At 44.4% G+C, this 23,008-nt stretch overlaps 1 protein-coding gene across 1 annotated transcript in view; it reads right to left on the bottom strand.

Moving 5' to 3' along the window:
* The window catches only part of FER1L6 (fer-1 like family member 6), a 98,510-nt gene that overhangs the window by 266 nt on the left and 75,236 nt on the right, over positions 1-23,008 (bottom strand). The window contains exons 31-39 of the mRNA XM_079795808.1: positions 19,518-19,645; positions 15,631-15,801; positions 13,035-13,195; positions 11,044-11,186; positions 9,610-9,698; positions 9,087-9,185; positions 6,792-7,033; positions 5,285-5,448; positions 1,468-1,568 (exon numbers count right to left, since the gene is read on the bottom strand). Of these exons, the coding sequence (XP_079651934.1) occupies positions 1,468-1,568; positions 5,285-5,448; positions 6,792-7,033; positions 9,087-9,185; positions 9,610-9,698; positions 11,044-11,186; positions 13,035-13,195; positions 15,631-15,801; positions 19,518-19,645 (1,298 nt within the window). The remainder of the gene's footprint in view (positions 1-1,467; positions 1,569-5,284; positions 5,449-6,791; positions 7,034-9,086; positions 9,186-9,609; positions 9,699-11,043; positions 11,187-13,034; positions 13,196-15,630; positions 15,802-19,517; positions 19,646-23,008) is intronic.

The raw sequence follows: 23,008 nt of genomic DNA, 5'->3' as shown, positions 1-23,008 counted from the left end.
GGGGAGAATTTCAGACTCCCGCTTCTCCACAAGGAGAAGCCTGACAACAGGAGAGGAAGACTGTGTTGCCTTAAAGCAGAAGCAATCCAGCATTTGGGGCAGTAATGACTCCTCATCATTTATAGTTTGGTCCAGAGGAGGGCAAGTGTCTAGTTAGAACCCAGACAGAGATCTGAGTGCCCTCCATCTGACCAACCCTGACCAGCTCAAGCCCCACCTCTTCCATGAAGCCCACCCGGATCACCCCAGCCCATAATGATCCCCCTCATTTCTAATTCCTACCTTACCTATCACTTCTCACTAGACTTAGCCCCTTTTGAACTTAACATATTTGCCTTCTACACTATGGTAACTATTTTATGAGTCTGTGTGTTCTCCCTACACAGATTGAAGGCTCCTGGAAGCCAGAGATTATGTCTTATATTTCTTCAGTGTTCTTCATAGTAGGTACACACTGTAGGAATGCAATAAATAATTGTGAATTAATCTGTAAATAAGTTTCTAACACTATGATATATAAAAGGTAGGTTCTGTAAAGGGACCACTTATCTTGGGACACTTGTGGGTTGGGGAGGGATAACACAAATACAATTTGAAAGAGTATTTTGTATACATACTTCATATTTGTATGTATTTACTTTTTAATTGATATATAACCATGGATTAAATTGAATAGAGTAACTCTTCTAGTAATTCTATTTCTGGGAATTTACTTTAAAGTAATAATTCATAAAGGGGAAACATTTTCCTATTATGATAGTGAAAAAAGGGTAGATATAAGTTAAATATTCAATTATGGGGTGGTAACCAATTCAATTATGGCCATTAAGGAATATTGCCTAACCATTAAAAATCCTAATTATGACAACTGTGGCAACAAAGCAGAACTTTTCAGCAAAGCATGCATGAAACATTAAGACAATTTTGTATGCATGATCAGAGAACAAGTAGAAAAAAAATCATGTGACATTCACATAAAAAGTGAGTAAAGAATATATGAAATTCTTCTAGAAAAGCTTTTGTGGTAGTATTACAGAAACAAGCCTTCTCCGTTTGCCTCTGTATTGTTTTTAGAATATTTTTCAATAGAAACGAAAAGCTATGTGGATTGGAGGCGCCTACTGGCTGCCTCCTGGCTTCTCAGTTCGCCCAGAGCAGTGGTCGGCAAACTGCGGCTCGAGAGCCTTGGTTTGCCGCTCTGTTGACTAATGAGTTTGCCAACCACTGGGATAGGGGCTTAATCACAAGGAACAACAGCCTGTAATTATTGGAGTCTAGGTCAGTGGTCAGCAAACTCATTAGTCAACAGAGTGGCAAACCAAGGCTCTCGAGCTGCATATGGCTCTCGAGCCGCAGTTTGCCGACCACTGGCCCAGAGGGTCCTCCAGAGAAATGGCCCATCCTCTGCGAGGGGGGCTGCAAAGGGCCGTTCCCATTTCTGATGCTCCCACCCACGACCCCGCTCACTTGGGCTTGGCCAGGGGCTCTGGCTCCTTCCGCGCTTTCCCGACAGGGTTTTTCTCAGCCTCCTCCGCAGTAACCAGGTGGAACTCGGCCTCCACCTTCCCCTGCACAAAGACAAAACTCCGTTTCTAGTCACAAAGACCTGCTGGGGCATCCCCAACCTTCTAGAAAAGTGTTACCATGTGGGAGGTTGCCAGGAAGTATTTTGACTATCCCGCTGCTTTATTGTGAGAAATGCTGTTACCTGTTTGGTCCTGGGAGAAGCCATTTTTATGATGGACAATAAAAGCCCTGAAATGATGTTCCTGCTGAGTTCTGTGAGAGAGTCCTACATGTACACCGACACACATTGACTGTCACATGTGCTATTTGGTTTGTAGTCACTTAATTTGTGAAGAAATATTAATTTTATAGAAACGTACAATAATTAGGAAGGGGGCTGCTTACTTAAGTGGCGGGACCTTTTGAAATCTGCTGCTGTCTTCCTTCTCTGTCAATGATTCTCAAGAGGAAATAGGTGGGTGTGTCTCCATATCTGCTGAGTGGCTTTTCCATCATCCTTCACTGTTTTACTGTCCCTACTAACTGTTTCATAATTACCCTTTTATTCTACACTTGTGATGTAAGTCTCGGATTATCAAGGAATGAGACAGGACCTCTGCAAAAGGTAATAGTCTTTCTTTCTTGTTTATTCACTCATTTACGACTGGTGGAAAGGCAGCCACTGTGGAAAAATTAAAAATGGAACTGCCGATTGACTCAGCGACCCCATCTCTGGGAATATATTCTAAGAATCTCAAAGCACCAACCAGAAAGAATATATTCACCCCCATGTTCATAGCAGCATTAGTTACAATAGCTAAGATCTGGAAACAGCCCAAGTGCCCATCAGCTGTGGTACATTTACAGGGTGGAACACTATGCAGCTGTAAAAAAGAAGGATCTCTTACCCTTTGAGACAGCATGGAGGGACCTGGAGAGTGTTATTCTAAGCAAAATAAGCCAGTCAGAGAAAGACAAGTATCACATGATCTCACTCATATGTGGAATCTAATGAACAAAATAAACTGACGAACAAAATAGGTCCAGAGACATGGAAGCATGGAACAGACTGCAGAATCTCAGAGGGAAGGCAGGGGAGGGTGGGAAGAGATCAACCAAATTAAAAAATTATATGACTATATGCATAGCCCATGGACACAGACAACAGTGCGTGAAGGGCTGGGGGTGGGATGGGAGCTGGGTTAAGGGGGGAAATGGGAGATATCTGTAATATACTCAACAACAACAAATGATAGTTGTTACCTTTGACACTATTTCATGGATAGAAACACATAATTTAATGAGAAGCATATCCTGCCCATACAGAAAACACCCAAAGATGTCCTAAGGACCCATACTCCCCCAGGAAAATAAAAAATGTGAAGAAAAGAGAGGCAGAGATTATACAGTGAATTCTTCCCCAGGCACAGAGTCACGCGTTAGCATCACGCAAAGCCTGGCCCTGCCTCCCGTGCTGCTGAGCGGCCCCACAGCGCTGACGTGGTGTCACGCAGGCAGCAGGCACAGGTGCTTACTGACTATTCTGATCAATGCCGCTCCTCATCCCCTCTCCACACAGAGCATTCCGTCATCAGCACTCAACCAAGCAGCACGTGAAGGTCTTAAGCTAATCATAGCCCCCAAATGTAATTTTTAATCAGAGCTGGGGGGCAGGGGGAGGGCAGAACCTTTAGAGAGACTATTAACTTAATGACACCTCTGGATGGAAGGAAAGGTCCTGAAAAGACTAGATTTGTTGTTTCTGCAAATGTTATTTATGGCTTCAAACTTCACCAGGCCTGGAGAGTGATGCCGGGGAGGCTGAGCAGAGGCTGTGTTCAGGTCAGACGTGCCTTCTTCAGCAATAGTGCTTGCTTATTCACACACACCCTCACGGGCATGAGAGGAGGCATTCTCGTACAGTCATGGTGGGGACATATGCTGGCAAAATCCTTTAGGAAGAGGATTACACACATACATACATAGATACATACCTACACAGGTATATGCATACACATATGTATGTGTGAGTGTGTGTGCATTATCTTCTAGCGTCATACCCTAGACCTAGGAATTCCACTTCTAGATAGCTAAATTAAGGAAATAAATAAAAACTTAGAAAAAGCTATCTGCACAAAGCACAGTCGTTATTCTTTTGGATGTTCAAACTGTCCTATCTGTCACCAGGAGATGTCCCAGACACATCCTGTGTTTTATCTGCCCTAGACCCGGAGTCAGCCATTTCTCCAAAGATGCCTGGTTTCTTTTAGCACAAACTGGCATTTAGAAACTGGACCCAGGTGCTGGGAGTCCTTTGCTACTGGGCGATTTTCACCTTCTCATCATGCTTTGTTCTGCCCTGCATGACCCCTCATCCCCCTCAGAGAGAATTAGATCCCTCCCTCCTCTCTCTTCCTTTCTGCGATGAACACTTTGAATATTTAGTGCAGGACTGCACTGTTGATACATCTGTTCCGACCTCTAGACTCTCGGCTGGTTGAGGGCAGAGGCCAGGCTAACTTGGTTTCTGAATTCATCCATTCATCAATTAATTCATTGATCGAGGGTCTATTATGTGCTAAGCTGTGAAGCCAGAACTGAGTCCAGGGGTGGCATGTAACAAACCCTCAAAGTACTTAGGAGGATGGAGAAGAATGAGCCTCATGCCCTTCATCCATTTCCACCAATCAGGGGGAGTACACTGAGCATGGAGGGAAGAGGAAAACTGCCAGGAAACACAAGAAAACCAGGCAGCTGCCATTCACGCAGTCAGGCTCAAAGGGCATCCTTGCCTCCTATCCACTGGGAGGGGGAGGGAGAGGGAGAGAGGGAGGGGGACAGAGGGAGAGAGGGAGAGAGGGAGAGAGGGAGAGAGGGAGAGGGAGAAAGAGAAGGAGAAAGGGAGAGGGTGAGGGAGAGGGAGAGGGAGAGGGAGAGTGGGAGGGGGAGGAGGAGGGGTGGAGGAGGGGGAGGGGGAGGGGGAGGGAGAGGGAGAGGGAGAGGGAGAGGGAGAGGGAGAGGGAGAGGGAAAGTGGGAGGGGGAGGGAGAGAGAAATAGCTCTCTATCCAGACCGGCTAGCAGAAGGGTCCTGATCTGACCTGGATGGGCTTCTGCCGTTGGGCACAGGAGCAGAGGGGAGACCATGCCCCCCGCCAAGAGGAGGTCAGCAGCAGAGAAAGGAGGCCACGGATGCAGCCCAGTCCCGTTCTCCACTTCACCGACCACTAGGCCTCCCTCCTCCCTGGCGGCGGCTGTAGGAAAGGGCAGAAGAAACGTTCTTCCCAGTATCTGTGAAAGGTCTGAATTCCTGCATGAGCCACACAGTAGCACCAAGGGGCAGTGCAGGGACAGGGTCAATGGCCCTCCCCGCGGCCACTCTCTCGAGGGCATCTCCAAAGGACGGGTCACTTTTTAAACGGAGATTCCTGTTTGAGGGCGAAAGGATGAGGTATTTACGTAAAATTACATCAGTTAGGACTTGATGCACAATTTCAAGAAATGTTGGGGGGGAAACTAATGCTGGGAGCATAAGTTCAAGCCAAAAGGACAGAAAGCCACCCTGACAGAGATAGCTATTCAATCAAGAATGCCGAAATATGGACGGCTTAATGCATTTAGTGTTCAAAATCCTGCTTCTCAGCAGAACCTTTGCCCTACAGGGCTCCGTGTCACTCACTGCAAGGCGCTTCACTTGAAGTTTGCAAAATTACTCATTTAAAAGGCTTAATGCTCCCTGCCTCCCCTGCCCCCGCCCCTTCTCCTGCAGCTGTCACTTACTGTGAGTTCTTTGCTTTTAGCAAAAGGCCACCAGCCCCGCACGCGCTTTTGCTGGAATATGGAGATCTTGTTCTCATCACCCGCATTTTCAAACTTGCTGAGATCACAGGCTTTGGCAGACTTGGCTGCCCGGGGGAAACTATTGAGGTTCATTTCCAGGGAGCCTGTGAAGAGATGCCCAAAGCAGTTATGGAAGGGCTTTTAAAATCAATCACCACTCTTATTCACCCATTCATTCATTCATTCATTCATCCATCATGCCTTCATCTACCCAATCATTCGTTCATTCATTCATTCATTCATTCATTCATCATCCATCACCCATTCATCTACCGACCCATCCATCCATCCCTCACTAGTCATTCATTCAGCACCATATTGGATCACTAGCAGGTACTGGGGATACAAACATGGCCAAGACATATTTGGTGCCCTGACAGCATTAACAATGTGGTAGCCGGTAGGAGACAAGGGCAGAGCTACAATATGAAACTCCCAGGCCTCCTCAGTTTCAGGTGTCATTGCTGCTGGGCATCTCTGCTCCCTGACTGTAGTCTGAAGTGCGTGCCTGTCTCTGAGCCTTCCCCGGCCTTGGCACAGATCAGCCTATGAGAACCCCTCCTCCCACCACACCTCCCTCTTTGAGTCCACTAAACCCCTCCAGGTCAGGGACTAAGTCTTACTGTCTTTGTGGTTACTCTCCAAGACCTTAGTGGGCTCTCAACAAGATATTTTCAATGAATGAATATAAGGCAGACTAAGATCTTGTGCACCAGAGCCATGAAAGCACTATATATCTCTCTGATAACCTTTCCCTAGTACAAAGTAATATTTGTTCATTGTGAATATTTAGAATATGCACATAAGCAAAACAAAAAGAAAAAATTTCCATCATTCTCTATGGATTAGTCCTTATCCTTATTCCATCATTTTCCTTGACTGTCTCTGTCACTTTTTCATATACATAGAAACATGTTTTATATAAACATACATTTTACAGAAAGGGGACTTTTCCTACATTCTTTTTTCACTCAATGCATCCTGCACATTTATTCAACTCATTAAATATTTGCTGTGTTTAATGGCTGCAGGGTTATCACTTATTGAGTGCTTACTATGTATGAGGCACTATGCTTAGTTTTTAAATTATAGTAACACATATACAGCTCCCAATACCCTCTGAGATATGCAATATTACTACCCCATTTTTATAACTGAGCCAAACTGAGACACAGCGTGAACCACAAATTAGCTCAAAATTTAACAGCTCCTTCATGGTAGAGCAAAGATCAACTAAAAATTGTTTGAATATGTATCTTCCACCATATGGAAGCTCCATAACTTATTCAGCCAACCCCCTCTGAATGGCTATTTGGAGTGCTTCCAGTTTTTTACTACCATAAGTAGCACTGAAATTATTACCCTTGTAGCGAAATCACAGCAAGCTCCCCCAAGCCCGGGACACAACGCTTAACATGCATACGAGCTGATGAAGCCACTGGCTCACCCAGAAAGTCATCCGAGGACAGCCTTTCAAAATCCCAAACCTGGAGCACCAACACAGCTGGCGTCTTACACTCCATCTTCTCCAAGGAAAAGATGTTCTCCCTCTTGGTGATGACCATTTGCTTCTCAGCCGGGAGATACTGAAACGGAAACAGGAAGCGCCAGTTGAAGTTCCCCTCGCCAGTCAGGGAGTTGTAATGCACGTCTGTCTCCTGCTTGTCATCCTCCAAACCCTTTATCCACCTGAATAAAAGTAGAAAAAGAATTAAACACACGTTCTTCAGGCACCAGTATAATCGAGAGTGATTTCACTAGTTTCCATGTGGTCAGAGATCATAGTTTTAAGATTATGTTATCGTTAGATTTAGATGGAAGCTTCCACTGATTCTAAAAGAGGTTCAAGGGCCTGAAATGGAGACAGACCCTCATTCTAAGCCGTGTTGGGGAAGCATTCAGTTGTTCATGGGTAGACCGGAAGTCCCATGCAATGAAGAAGGAACATGCAGGACATGTGAAGGTAGAATCTGTTTCCTTTTATCCTGGGAGCCCTCTTTGTCAGGGGTGCCACCTCTGTACCTGGTGTTACAACAAGATTACCTACTACATCAAGGCCTCTAAACCTGGCCTAATTTAGACCTGTGATTGCAGGGCTGTAACTGGCCACCTTCTTTCTGGTTGTGGGTCTCAAAAACCCAGCAGGCCTGCATCAGTGTGGCCTGGAGGGTACCAGGGCTGCTTGCACCCACCTGGGCTCCAATCCTGGCTCTAGCACTTACTAACTGTGCAGCCGTAGACAAGTTATCTAACCTCTCTGTGCCTTGGTTTTCATCTGGAAAATGGAAGCAGTGACAGCACCTAGTTCATAGGGTTGTTCTGAGGAATTATCTTATATAATAAAAGCCTAATATGCTAAGTGTCCGACCGTTTGACCGTTCGACCAGTCGCTATGACGTGCATTGACCACCAAGGGGCAGACGCTCCAACTGGGAGGTTAGCTTGCTTCTGGGGTCTGGCTAATCAGGACTGGGCGATATGGGCCGGACACACCCTGGAGCCCTCCCACAGTCCCTCCCCGTTTGGCCAACCTCCCGCATCCCTCCCTGGCCCTGATCATGCACCTGTGGGGTCCCTTGGCCTGGCCTGAGCCCTCTCACAATTCGGGACCCCTAAGGGGATGTCGGAGAGCCGGTTTTGGCCCGATCCCCACAGGCCAGGCCAAGGGACCCCACGGATGCCTGAATCCGTGCACTGGGCCTCTAGTAGGAGATAATACGGTAAGTGCTTTTGTGTACCCCATATTATATATACAGTAAAACCTCAAAATAACAGACTGATTCAGGCAAGGGATTGTATGTTAAATCTGAAAGTCCGTTGTATAATAAAATGGGTTTTTCAAATGCATATGTTAAAAAAATTGACAAATTAGTTTACCTGTTTTACTTATGTAGACGTGTTTGTGTAATTAAAATTAAATCTGTATGAGTTAAAGTTTAATCTCACAGAGAAGTTTTCTGTATGTATTACTGTAATTTTAAATTTATACTGAATAGGTCTAGTAAACTCAAGCATTCATCAGTCACTGTAAGTAAGCAAAGGCACACGGCTGGGGTATGGGGGTAGGGGGTGGGGTAAAAGGGACAAGATTTAAGGACATAATAGAAATGGGGCATCAATGAGGAAGAAGGCTTCCTGCTTGGGGAAGACAAAGAGATACCCAGATCAGGCTGAGATGAGTTTTTTTCTGGGGAATACATGTTTATGTCACTTTTGCTTTTGATTCTTTACTCCCTTATCTCTCTCCCTGACTAGAGGCTAAAAGGAAGCCTACAAAGGCATTGTGTCATAGCCAAGGTGTAAGAGAGACATAAAATCCTCGCTTCCCTGAGTCCTAGGTTGGTATCTTTTTTATCAGTAGAACTAGTGAACAGGAAGTTTTAAGTTTTACCATTTGTATTAGTCTTACAATCTTATCACTTAATCTTCCACCAATAGCACCACATCTCTCTACTTCCTTCAGATGTAAATGTATTTTGAATGTTAATAGAAAAGCCTAAATATACAATATTTAACTTAAAAAGGTGTTTATGTAAGATTTCCTCACAAAAATATTTTCATGTGACCAAATAAGACAAATACTTGACAAAGCAAGTGCCCTTATCTAACAAGGTGAGTAAGATGAACTCCTTTTGTGGGATGTGGGTGGATTAGCTTCCTTGAGGCATAGATTTGCTTAGGGATTAATTAAAGATGTGAGGAGGGGAAGAATAAGGAGGATGGAGTTTGTTAATGACCTTACCCTTTAACATAAATATCACTTGATTTTTGTCCTGTGAAGATATTCTCATCCTCTAAAATGACATCTTCAGTGTTCCAGATGGTTACTCTCAATTCATATCTGGAATAAGGGAAGGCAGCATTAGGTTGAAAACTATGAAAACTAGTGGGTGTCTATGGGATGCTTTGAGTCTGTAAGTTTCTTCAACTTTACCAAGTTCAAAAATATCAACACTTAAGGTCTTTGCTCTATCAAAACCAAGTGTCCCAGCTGGAATCACCAAGGACATGAATTTCTCTGAGAAGATCCTCCTTCCATTAACCAACATTTTTCAGAATGTAGAAGCTCAGTAATAGCCCCTACCATAGAACATGGACCACCACTCCAATCTCTACACCACCCCCTGCTGTAATTGGCCAGGTAGAAAGTGCAGTATAATTATCAGGTGCCAACTGATCAATGTAACACGTGAGACACCAGCTCAAATGTCAAGATCAGTCTGCTACCGTGGTCTCTCCCCCGAAGAGACCTGCAGTTGACTTACCCTTTGGGTTGCCTTGGTGAAATGTCAACAGGAGGTCCAGGCTGAGGCATATCTTTGGGAAACATGTCCACCCACATCTGCAGGCGGCCCTTATTAAGAAAAGACTTCCTTTAGCTTTGGGGGGTGAGGGGAGTGTACCACATGAGCAATTGATCATTCACAGTTTTAACAGATCTCTTTACAAGAAATGGATATTAAATACAGCTTAGTCACTTTATACATGTTTAGAATATTTGTTGACAAAGATAGAACTGGCATTATTAAAAATATTTTTTATTAATTTCAGAGAGGAAGGGAGAGAGAAAGGTAGAAATATCAATGATAAGAAAGAATCATTGATTGGCTGCCTCCTGCATGCTCCCCACTGGGGATTGAGCCTACAACCCAGGCACGTGCCCTGACTGGGAATTGAACCCTGATCTTCTAGTTCATGCGTCAATGCTCAAACACTGAGCACCAGTTGGCTCACATAATGGTGACCTCTTCCACTCTCAAAATGGCCACAGTTTGGATAAACAATTCTATGATCATCTCAATTATGTGAGATCATTTATGTAAGGGACCTAGTACATAGAAGGCTCTTAATAACATTTATCTTCTCTTCTCTTCTAAGCCCTACCCCGGATTTCTAGTTATTTTTTTAAATCAAGTTTCTTCTTACCAGTTCTTCAAGTTAAGCCACTATCTATTGCTTCTCTGGGAAAACTAATGGGCTGTGTGCTTACTGATAGATTTCTTGGCAAGAGCTTGAACATATCCAATGGATTTTGAAGTTTCTCAAATGTCAGAATTCTTCCAAAAGAGTTTGGCAGCTCATTCATAACAAGGAAAAAGCACTGAGTCCAACACTGACTCTAGGGCAGAGTTTCTCGACCTTGACATTACTGACATTTTGGGCTGAATGATTGGTTCTTTGTTGTGAGAAGCTGTCCTTTGCAATGTAGGATGTTTAGTAGGATCCTGTCCTCTGCCCCCTAGATGTCAGTAGCCCCTCCACTCACTTGAGGGAACCAAAAATATTTGCAGACATTGCTAAATGTCCTAGGGCAGGGCAGTGTGCGTGTCACAACTGTCCCTCTTTGAGAACCATTATTCTAGGGCAGTGGTCGGCAAACCGCGGCTCGCGAGCCACATGTGGCTCTTTGACTCCTTGAGTGTGGCTCTTCCACAAAATACCACGTACAGGCATGCACATACAGTGCGATCGAAGGAGTACCCTAATTAAGTTAATACAATGTACCTACCTATATAGTTTAAGTAAAAAAATTGGCTCTCAAAAGAAATTTCAATCGTTGTACTGTTGATATTTGGCTCTGTTGACTAATGAGTTTGCCGGCCACTGTTCTAGGGCACACAAGATTAACTTTTAGGGGAAAAGTCACATTCCTTGTGGATGAACACTTGTATCGGGGCCAGATCTGTCTTGGCCACTACCTGCTCCATTCCTGGCTTATCCTTGTGGTACAGCGGACGTGTTTCTATGTGCTCAGGAACCAGCTTACACCCAGCCTCTGGGATGTCATTCCAAGAGTGTAAAACTTTGAGGGCCAAGTGCTCGTAAGACTCCACCGTCTCATCTGCATGGAAGAAAGAAAAACAGAGAGACTGGTCAGCTGTGTGTTCCTATAAGGGGACAGTGATGGGCTGTCAGATGCATTTTAAACACACTTAAAGGTTCCTTTAAATATATTGAGACACAAAAAAAAGCCAGCAAAAGAGAAAAAGAACAAAGAGAGAATGGAAAGAGGTGGGGGTAGTGAGGTAGGAAGGGGAAGGATATTGGAAGTTCAGAGAATGAGACATGAGATGGGTTGATAAGAAGACCCAGAAAGTAGTCAGGGACCTTGGAATATAGGTCTCCTTGAATCAGATTTCTGCGGAGTCTGCAAATCACTAGCTGGGCTTCAAGGTTCTGGAGAGGATATGTTTCTTGGAGATACAAAACTGCTTGTTAACACCGTAGTGTGAGAGGGCCTGGGGATCAGCATGACCCAAAACAAGGTGGTGAAATGGGCACAATATATGTTCATGGATGTTCTCTGTGTTTTCTTGTTATTGCTTGGGATTTCCCTCCTACCAACTCCAGCTCAGAGAAAAGGTTCTTAGATCCGTCATTTACCAAAGAAGGTAACTCATGATAACAACTACTGGCAGAAACATTATTTGCAAACATTATATGGCAACAATTGTTGAAAGGATCAAAACTTCTTGACAAAGATTGGAATGGCTAAAGTTGACATAGGAAATTGAGCTTTTTTTTTCCCATTAAAAGGGGGGGGGCACAAAATAAATCTCCCAATAGTAGTAATTATAATCAGTACACGTTGATAGGGACAAACAAGCAATCAATGGACTAAATCTTTGTCATGAAGTTTAATCCATCAAGAACTGATCTTAAAGATAATTTTAGATTTTTGGAGGGCAAAAATTGTTTAATCATGAAATACAGGATAGTGATCAAGAAACTAAATAAAGCATAGTGTGAAAGAGAATATTCGTCAACATAAATTAATCAATATGTCATAAACACACTATCTAAATGTTAATTAATTCTGCATTTAAGAACCTTCAAGAAGTTTCCGAGGTCAAAACAACATGGTAAAAAGAAATCTTGACATCAGTTGGTAGGATCAACACAACAGTGTCCAAATATCCTTTGGCATGTCCTTAACTGGGCTCTTCACATCCGAAGATGCACGAAACAGACAAGGGTGACAGTACAAGAATTGTTCTGATCATTAAAATAAAGGTGACTTTTCTTCTCATCCTAAGTTTATGAAAACTCCCTGGGATCTCCCTGTAGATGCCATGATGTTCCTATGGAAAATCTCCCTCTTAGTGTTGAAAGAGAAGAGTTGTTGGTATATCATTTATGGGGGTAATTTTGGTTGTGTCCAAGGTTTTATTGTATATAACATTGTTTTTAAGGTACCTTCTGCCACAACAATTCTACTTATGTGATCTCTAGAAACGTCAGAAATGTGCAAAAGTATGTATAAGGAAGTGCCTGGTAGCATTAAGTGTCAATGCAGAAAGTGGACACAATGTAAATAAATGGAAAAACCATAAAAATGAATATTATCTGTGATCATTTCAAAGCACAAGGGAGAATTGTCATAATCTATTTGAAACAGAAAAGACAGGATGCAAAAGTACATGACACATTTATAATTCTATAAAAATGTGATATATAGCACGCACACACACATGCACGCAAAATGTAAGGAAATATACCAGCATGCAACATGCTTTTCTCTGATTTGGGGATTATAAGTGATTTGCATTATCCTGTGTACTTTTCCATATTTTCTCCCACGAGCATGCATCACTTTTACAATAGATGACCACTGTCCCCGGCCACCAACACCAGCAGAAGCAGGCTTTTCAAAACAGCAAAGTCAGGGGGCTGCACTGGGGGAAGTTACCCGAGTCCTCTTCAGTGAAGACCGTTTTTCCAGAAAAGACCTGGCTTCCGATCTGTATTTTCCCGGGATGGAAGTAGGGCCCATCCAGCTTGTTGTCCTTGCAGAGCTTGGTGAGGATTTCCGTGGGCTTGGACGTGTCTCTCCAGGCATTGTATCCTTCTCTGCAAAGTGGAGGGAGGACACAGAGAGGGAGGCCTGGCTTCCCCTGGAAGGTCACACTCCATGTCCCTATTCAAAGGGCCCCCTCAGATCTGTGTGGTTTCCTTCAGATTCGACTTGCCAGTCTATACACTTGGGCTAGCGGTTTTTGTTTTGTTTTCTCTCTTTTCTGGTCCAAACCTCTGCATATGATGCTTGTATGAAAAGCAGGACTGCTGAATAGCTTGTCATAAAAATCTTGTAAGTTATTTATTTTTTTAAAGAAATGTACCTTAAAAAATTTGAAGCGAGATTCATATAACATAAAATTAACCACTTTAAAGTTGACCAAAATCAGTGGCATTTAGAACGTTCACAGTGTTGTGCAACCACTATCTCTATCTAGTTCCAAAAAATTTCCATCACCCCAAAAGAACCCTGTGCCCATTAAGCAGTTCCTGCTCCCTCCCGCCTTTGGCAATCACCAGCCTGCTGTCTCCATGGATTTCTTTGCAGGCTGTTTTTGCTCTGCTTCTAACAGAATAGCCATTTGGCTGCTATTTATTCTTAGAGAAAGAAGTCTAGCTCATTCTTTCAGTTTCTCTGCTTCTTTCCTCCCCTCTGCTGCCCCCACCCCCAAATCATACTGTAGACTCAGGACAAAGGCAGAAAGTCTATGCGTGTTGTTTCTCTAATCAGTGATTTTCCTGGTGCTGAGTTTCTAAATCTTTCCAACCCTTTCATCCCTTAAAAAGAGCCTTTTGTTTAAAGGTTATTAACTGGCAATGAACTGCTCTCTAAGAGCCATGACCAAGATGAGCTTGGATTTCCCTGCACATTGGGACCCAGGATTCATCAGAACATAACTTGTCTAAGCATTTAAATCAATCAAAACATGGCTACAAAGCCATTGTCCTACATCATGCCGGAGATGAGGGCCCTGGAGTGACCACCCAAGGCCAGAGCCACACACAGGCCTCCAGACACAGGTGCTCTTGTCTTACTCTAAAACCTTTTCAGTGAACAAAGGTTGTAAGCTCGCTGACTAAACTATTTTGCTGCTAGGTAGTTCCACTGTCTGGAAATTCTTCTGAACAAAGGACACACCACGCTGGCCTGTGGCTTCCTGCCCCGACTTCGGAGTTAGTACAGCTAATTATGCTCTGAATGGTACCCTCTCCCGTACGTGAGGGTGATGAGAATACCTCGGAGGCTTATATAGTCACTGGGGTCCCAACACTGAACTGGCTTCCTAGGCTCAGAGGAGAGGAGCCCAGACATAGACACGTGCCTGAAACCATGCCATGAAGGGAACAAGCACACAGACTCCGTTCATGTGCATCTAAATGGGGATAGCCCTCCTACAGAGCCATTTGGACGAATATACTAATTTCAATGGAATAATCTATATCTACAGAGGAATACCTAGCTAATTGTCAGAGGGGTGTGCAATGGCTTTTGTATGCTTATAGCAGCAATATTTCTAATGAAATAAGAAAGAAAAATATAAATGTCCTAAAGTTCACAAAGGCAAACTGGTCATATCATTTTATAATAAATTCGTATGATGGAACACCATAGAGTTAGTAAAATAATTATGTTGAAGGATGTTAAATGATATTATAGAATGCTTATGATATAAGGCTTAGTGAGACAAGTATTTTACAAAATTGTACAGAGAGTATAAATCTAACTTTGGGGGGAAATAGAATAGAAAAAAATACTAAAAGGAAATACATAAAATTTGTTTACATAAGTTATCTCTGGATGGAATAATTTGAGCATTATTTTATACTTTCTGTATTTCCTAAATTTTCTACTATAAATACATATTATTTTATATTCATAAAAATATTTGTAAAAGTATACCACGAAAATCTAATGAACATTTTTATATTTTCCTAGCTGAAATTTGTAATTGTAATATTCTAATTTTTTTCTTTAAGATATCAGCTACATTAAAAAAAAGATGGTAGTCTATACTTTCAAATTAAGCAGAATTCAAAATCGTTGTAAAGAGTGAGAGCTGGGCCCACACTTGCTCCATTTTTAAGTTGGGGATAACAGCTCACTGGGTTTTGAGAGAACTGACTGAAATACTCTATGGAAAGTGCTTGGTATGTCATAGGTGTTGGTTATAATTAACTGGGATGTTGGCATTTGTGTTATAATAATCCTTCTTCTTCTGGCATGACTCCCCTTCATGGAGCTCTGCCCACCAGGCAGGGCTGATGGAGTGAACACATGCAATTCAGCTCCTGGCTCTTGGAGGACCTTCCCACCATTGCCTCCCCAACCCAACCCCGCTCTAGGGCAGCGAGCATTTTCCTCAATCCAGCCCTGCTGATGGGGAGCCCATTTGAAGCTGAGCCGTGGCTGGCCTTCCTGGAGCAGGCAATCGGAGCCTGCAGCCTCGGGACCTGGGGAGACCAGCAGTCTCTGCGGGGCAAGAACTCACATCTCGTACTGGCTCTGCAAGCCGCAGATGGCTCGGTGTTTGCTGTAAAAGCGGTTCTCCAGGTCGATCCTGGTCTCGCCAATGAGGTCATCTGTCCCGATCATGTCATGGTCGTAGATCAGGACGGAGAGCAGGGACTCCTTTGGGAACGTGGCCTGGATCTCAAATGACCTGCGGTCCAAGCAGAGGCTTTGGGAGTCAACATTTGTGACGGGGGACATTTCCCAGCTTCGCATTTAGCTAGCCTGATAGTCCGCATGAAAGCACTAAACACTCAGGAGATATTTATTTGGTTTGATTTTTCACTAGGACACAAACAATTTCCAATTCTGTTGTCACTTTTCAGTAGCCAATAATCTCCTCATTCATGGGCCATCAGTTTCCGTCTTTAACTAGGGGGGCAGCTAGACGGAGAGGAAAAACCTTGGGTTTTGGTCTCAAACTGATTTTCATACTTGGTTTCGAATTAGTACCTTCCTGGTTGTAAAACATGGGAAAGTTTCTTCATCCCTCTTAGGCTCCTTATGTGTAAATGGGGATAAATGTCTTCTTTATAAGACAGCGTGGTGGTTAAATGTTGTTTTTACAAAGTGCACATTTTTACTTCCAGGCATTGAACTGGCGCCCACTAGATGCCATTCCCGTTCCCGCCCACTTTTGCTTCATCGGGAAGTACAGCTGCGCTTATTTGAAATGCGAGCCCTATACAAGATGGACAAACCCTAAAGCAGGGGTCCTCAAACTTTTTAAACAGGGGGCCAGTTCACTGTCCCTCAGACCGCTGGAGGGCCGGACTATAGTTTAAAAAAAAACTATGAACAAATTCCTATGCACACTGCACATATCTTATTTTGAAGTAAAAAAACAAAACGGCAAAAACACCCGCATGTGGCCTGCGGGCCGTAGTTTGAGGACGCCTGCGGCTTAAAGACTAGGATGGCAGGGCTGGAATGCCGTCTCTACAAGGTTTGAGCCCCAAGAACAGAGACCCGCCTTCTTCCTCTCCGCACTGTTGGAGCCTGCAAGTCCCCGCAGAGAGTAGACAGCAGTGTTTCCTTGAGCCGCCAGGGACCTCGGGGGTCACCACATCCAATCCCTTCACTTTACAGAAGAGGACGTTACAATAAGGAGAACACGAGTGACTTGGCCAGGAGCATAAGTCAGGCCCAACTCATAGAAGTGCCAGTTTTCTGACTCCTAGTTCTGGCTCTTTCCTGGATGCCACATCAGTGCAAGGTGTTAAAGGGACATCCTGCTGTTGGATTTCCTGGGACAATGCATTATCCATGCGACTGAGCATTAGAGAAGCTAAGAATTAAGCCCTGCATTTTAGGGAAATGTCTTCCTGAAAACCAAATCAGGACACACCAATGTTTGTCTACTGTTCTCGGGGCAACGTGGGCCCATTATTTCCCACGTGCCCACGGGCCTGTCTGGGCTGCTGCCCGCGTGCTCAGATCCACGTGGCCCTGACTCTCACTCTCCGGTGTGGCAGGAACTGCAATCACAGCACAGCCTGAGCCAATTAACCCTCCCCCAGAGAAAACAGCAGCCAGCTCCACAGCCTCTGGGACTGTAACTGACTAAGGCAGCGAGCATGCTGTGTGGGGAAGAAATTAGCATCTTCCACCTAAAAACATAGTACTGCCTCCCTGGGGCTCCAAGATTTGGAATCCAAACAGTAATGAATTCTAGAGGCATCTCACAGGAAGCCTCCAGCTGCCCATGTCTGAGCCTAGTTGCCACCAGGAAAGGACTTAAGTGCTAACTGCCCCGGCAACCATGCGGACTCAATGCCTCTGTTCCAGCTCCCTGAGCCGTGTGCTCGCAGATTAACCTCTCCTGGATCTTCACTGGGCTGTCTCACCTTCTCTAGGTCCAATGGTGGTTGGAGAAATGCACTGGGAACTGGGTAAAAACTGAGCCTTTGAAACATTCAGTACCTCTGAGCACTGTTTCTTTGTTCAGTTATTTTTCTCTTGCTCATCCCTTTGTTCACTGGACATTTATTACACATCCACTATGTGCCAGGCACTGTGGTTACTAAGAAAACAAGGAACCGCCAAAGTCTGCAGACAGATGCCACCTCAGGCAGATGCAGAGTGTCAGGCCCTATTAAATCCCACCGGAAACTGACTGGAGGTTTGTCCACCCATCTGTTCATTCATTCGGTCATCATTCATTCACTCATTTATTCATTCTACAAGTACTCATTGGGCATGTGCTCTGTGCCATGCCCTGTCCTGGGTGCTGGGGACATGGCATTGAACAGGCTAGACTGAGTCCCTGCCCAGTAGAGCTTACATTCCAATGGGGAGATAAGCGACAACCAATAAACACATAAACATGTCAATTCACATCAGAGGCCATAAGGAAAAGCAGGCAAGGTGCCAGGGATCAGGGGTGGAGCCTGTGGCATCCTCATTCAGTGGTGAGGTCCCAAAGAGGGAGTCCCCAGACCCCACCCAGGTCGGGCCCAGGAGCCCGCTGCTCTCCCTGCTGGAACACTGCAGGAATGAGCCAGCAACTTTTGTCGCTGAGTCACCATTAAATACCCTTCCAACAAAGCATGCACACGTGGAGGCTTCTGGAAGAGTCTGCAATGCCCAGGCGGGAGAGAATATTGCATCACCCCCTTCTCCTGTTTACCACAGCCGTCAGTGGGTGTATTACACCCAGTCTAATTCAGGGCACTGTGGTGAGAGTAGCTAATAAAAAGTAGCTGCAAAGCACTTGGCAAAATGAAGTGCCAGTTGCATAAACGGCAGATGATGATAAAGGTCACCTCTGGATCAGGGAAGCGAGGGTGCGTTTCCCTGGCATTGTTGTAATCATCTCATAAACCAAACAGGCACAATCATTTATTTCATTTCCTCGGGAGCAGGAAAGTAGAAGGGTTTGGTGCTCATCAAATGTCAGGGGGTCCGAAGAGATCGCAAATGTGGAAGTGAATTTAAATAAGGCTGATGGAGATTTCACTGCACACTCCTGTTACTCGGGAAACAAGGAAATTAAATACACTTAACATATATCCGTTGCTGAAATGATTATTGAGAGAGAGAGGAAGGGTATGTGTGTTGAGTATCTCTTACAGGCTAGCAAAGACTACAGTGAGATTCTATACAGTTAATCTCCTAAAGACGCCGCCTGAGAGTCAAGTCACTGTTGTTGCTTTACAGATGAGGAAAACCAGGATCAGAGCGGTGAAGCCAGCCGCATAAAGTTACACAGCCTGTTTGTGGCAGAATGAAACCCGCATCTGCTTGACTCCAAAGTTAACAGCAACCAGGTGCACCAGCTCAAGCAGGGAACACGAATGTGCAGCACACCCGTTAGCAGACAAATGGGGGTGGTAGGGTTTCTGTGAACGGGGGAAAGCCTGGTTCACCCAACATGCACACATGCAATGCTTCTTAACACACTTTGCAGGAAAACAAAGCACAGTGGGGGACACAGTTCAACCTTTTTACTTGGGGGTCACCTCAAATGAGCTGCAAAATGATATGATGGCAAATCCCTTTGGCAGGAGACAAGACAAAGGTGTGGCCCCTTCTCCTTCACTGAATGAGCTTCTAAACCTCTCTGGGCCTTGGTTGCCATGTTTGCAGAAAGGACACCTCCCTGTCCAAACGCAGGAGGCTGAATCTAGGAGAGATGAAGATCTAAGAAAATCATTATTGGAGAACCGCAGGCGTGGGGATCACCATGTACCACCTTATACCTGAAGGGACCAAAGAATGTGGCCTTTCTCCACAAAGCGGAAGTTACCATCTAACCTCCTGCCACCATGCACTCAGACACACAAGTGTACGCAGCAGGCCTCCCCTCCACCCCCCCCCCCCCCACAGATGCACAGCAGGAGCGACCCCACCCAGATGGCCACTGACCTTCCAAACACTGGGTTCAGCTGCTTGGGGATGTATTTGTCTCTGTCCTTGATTTCCGTTTTGCCAAGCTTGACCACAATGTAGGGATCCGATTTGCCATCTGGATCGGCTGGGCTAAGATTAAATGCCTGGGGGCGAGAAAGGACATCCCCTTGGTCCAGTGGTTCCCACCCCTGGCTGCTCACTGGGATCCCTGGGCAGTTTAAAATACACAGATGCCCGACTCCCATCCCCAGGTGTTCAGATTTGCTTGGCCCTGGGCTTTGGGCTTTTTAGAAGCTCCCCAGATGACTCTAGTGTACAGCCAAGGCTAAGAACCACTGCATTGGCCTCCCCACGTTGCTGTTAAGAACTATCAGCTTTGCCGAAGTTCAACGATCTCTGGAGTTGTCTCCCCGGGGAAAGCAGCGCTTGGCACAGAGTCATGAGGAATTTGCTGGGCCAGGAGGCAGAGGCATGTATTTGAGTTCTGGTTCTGGTTGAGCAGTCTGAGATCTGTCAAATCAGAGCCCAGAAGTAGTGGTCTCTGAGTCCATGACCCCATCAATCTTGCATTTAGCACTGGCTGATTAATGATCTGTTTCTCACAGTGAGCCTGACTCCAGAGAAGCTGGGCAATAAACCATCACAAGCAAACATTTTTTTTTTTTAAATCCTCACCTAAGGATATGTTTTTATTGATTTTCAGAGAGAGAGAGAGAAAGAAAGAAAGAAAACATACATCGATGTAAGAAAAGAAACATCAATCAATCGGTTGCCTCCCATATGCGCCCTGACTAGAGATTGAACCAATAATTTAGGTATGTGCCCTGACTGGGAATCGAACCCGCAACCTTTTGGTATACAGGATGACGCTCCAACCGAGCCACCCAGCTAGGGCAGCAAACATTTTCTAAGAGAAAGTGGGGGTAGGGGGCCAGTGAGAAATGATGCTGAAAAGATGGAGAAACTCTGTAGAGATGAGAGCTGAGTGAGAAACAATCCATAGTCAGGACTCTATCCTACAGATGGGATGGCATGAGCACACAGAGCTATATTTTCAAGGACGTTCATGAGAACATGCTTAATAGCCACATTTGTAGACAATCTACATGTCAATTACTTAAGGGGAAACTTAATCCAAAATGGTCCCTTCATCACATCGCCCAATTTTAATCATCCACGTAGCAGTTATCTCTGACTTTCATCTTAGTTTCCTGACTCTTTATTTCTATTTAATACATTCTTAACCCCCCACCACCTCCAGCTAGTATGTAATCTCCAAGAGAGCAAGGCTACTGTCTGTCTTGTTCATTATATTATCTCCAGGACCTCGAATACAGTCTTCTTAATATTTGTTGCATGGATGAATAAATGGATGCTAACATTAATTCAGAAAAATGCTAGGTGGCTACTAAGAAGAATGAGGAAGACCTGTATATACTGATCTGGGAAAATGTCCAAGTTGTATTACTAGCTAAGAAAATAAAATAGGAGATCAATATGTAATGTATCAAGCAGGATTCTGTTAAATAAATGCTGGGGAGGAGCTGTAGATGAGTGGAAATAGATATGGATTTATTTGTATATGCATGTGAGAGTAAGTTATTTCTGGGGGTGGAACTGCAGAGGGGGGAGATTTTTCTTTCTTTTTTATGCAACTTCTAAGTAGTATTATTTTTACTTTGTTGATGTTTTATTAAATGAAAATATTTTTTAAAAATATATTTTTTATTGATTTCAGAGAGGGAGAAAAAAGAAGAGAGATAGAAACATCAATGATGACAGAGAACCATTGATCGGCTGCCTCCTGCACACACTCCCCCCCCCCCCCCCCCTCCACTGGGGATCAAGCCTGCAACCCGGGCATGTGCTCTGATTGGGAATCAAACTGTGACCTCCTGGCTCATAGGTCAACGCTCAACCACTGAGCCACGCTGGTCAGGCAAATGAAAAGATTTCTAATTAACTTATGTAGTTAACTGATAAAATCTTAGTGTGAGAGAGCAAATCACACAATCACTATTATTAGAAAGGTCCATGGAAAGCATATACTGTCCATAACTGCAGTGAATTTATCCTACATCCTGCTACCCAGGGCCGCCACCCCTGCTCTTCACTTGGCCAACTCCTACTTGTCCTCAAGTTCCAGCCTAAGCCCTCCCTCCTCCACACTCCTTCCTGAGCAGGAAGCTGAGATGCATTCCTGGCCTTTGTCTAAAGGGTACTGGACACATAAAAGTGGGCTGTGGATGTTTGCTGAATGAATCAATACATAATGGTCCTTCCCCCATCTCTGTGGTCCAAAATCTTTCTCCTTCCTTGTTCTGCTCGTACCTTCTATTTCTGGGTTGCCCAAAATTTGACCCAGAGAACCATAGTTCTGCAGGGTTTTCTGTAGAGAGGAAAAAGTGTGGGGCAATAAGTTTAGAGGATGCTGTTAAAGATTCGACAGTTAAATAGATTTCTTTGCTTCTGGAATTCTCAGAGCCTTGAATGTGCTAATGAGCCTTGGGGACCTCAGGGGTTGGTGAAGGGAAAAAATATTATATGCACCATTTCTCAAATTTATTTGTACCTACAGTCCGTTTCCAAGAAATTATCTCTCCCAAGACATGAGTGACCCCCAGAACAAAATTTAGAAAAGGTTAGTCTAAACTATCCCGTGAGTGGGTGTTTAGAATAGACTACCCAGCATTGCCAGTGACTCTTTACAAGTGCTTCTCATCCCGAAATCGCTAGTAATTAGAACATGCCTGGCACATACGTGGTGGTTGTGGCGATGATGATGAAGGAAACATGTGAGTGGTGCAATGGAAAGGAGAAACTTAGTTCTCCCTTAGCACAAAGAAGAATTCATTTTTGTTTTATGCTTCCTTTATGTTTTTAAAAAAGGATGCAAGCAATGCCAGCAGAGAGTTAATAAAGTAAGACTACCGCAATCAAATAAGATTATGGAAATCAACTCCAAGTTCAGGAGATGAAAACAGATACATGAACCACAGACAACTGCTTGGATTGAGAATCAGACTTGGCCCTGAGCTTCCTGGCAATCAGGCCCCAACGTTTCACAATTAAAGCTTAGTGCTTGCATATTCAAAAAGTAGGGCAGAGAATGTTTTTCTCGGAAATACATTCAACATGAAATTTCTGACTGCCACAGTGCAGAGGCCTAAAAGTACAGGGGGGTGCGGGGAGGACTTCACAGTGGCAGCTGCCCTGTTCGTCTTTCTAACAGTCTTGCCTGGGAGCTTCCTGTTTCCAGCCTATTTGATTTTCTTCCCAGTTAGCAGGCAAATACAGAGAGCAAATAAAGCTGCACACATAAAGCCTGGAAAGCCAGCAAGTAGATGTCCACGTTGCCAACCAAGCTTCACACCCCTGTTGTGGAAGAATTGTGTCCTCTCAAAATTCACACGTGGAAGCCCTAACCCCCACCGTGACTGTACTTGGAGATGGAGCATTTCGGGAGGTAATTAAGGCTAAAGGAGCCTTAAGGGTGGTGCCCTAAT

This window comes from Cnephaeus nilssonii (assembly GCF_951640355.1).
Source record: "Cnephaeus nilssonii genome assembly, chromosome: 18".
Classification (NCBI taxonomy): Eukaryota; Metazoa; Chordata; class Mammalia; order Chiroptera; family Vespertilionidae; genus Cnephaeus; species Cnephaeus nilssonii.
Note: the sequence above shows the minus strand (reverse complement) of the source record. Positions and strands in the feature narration are given on the sequence as shown.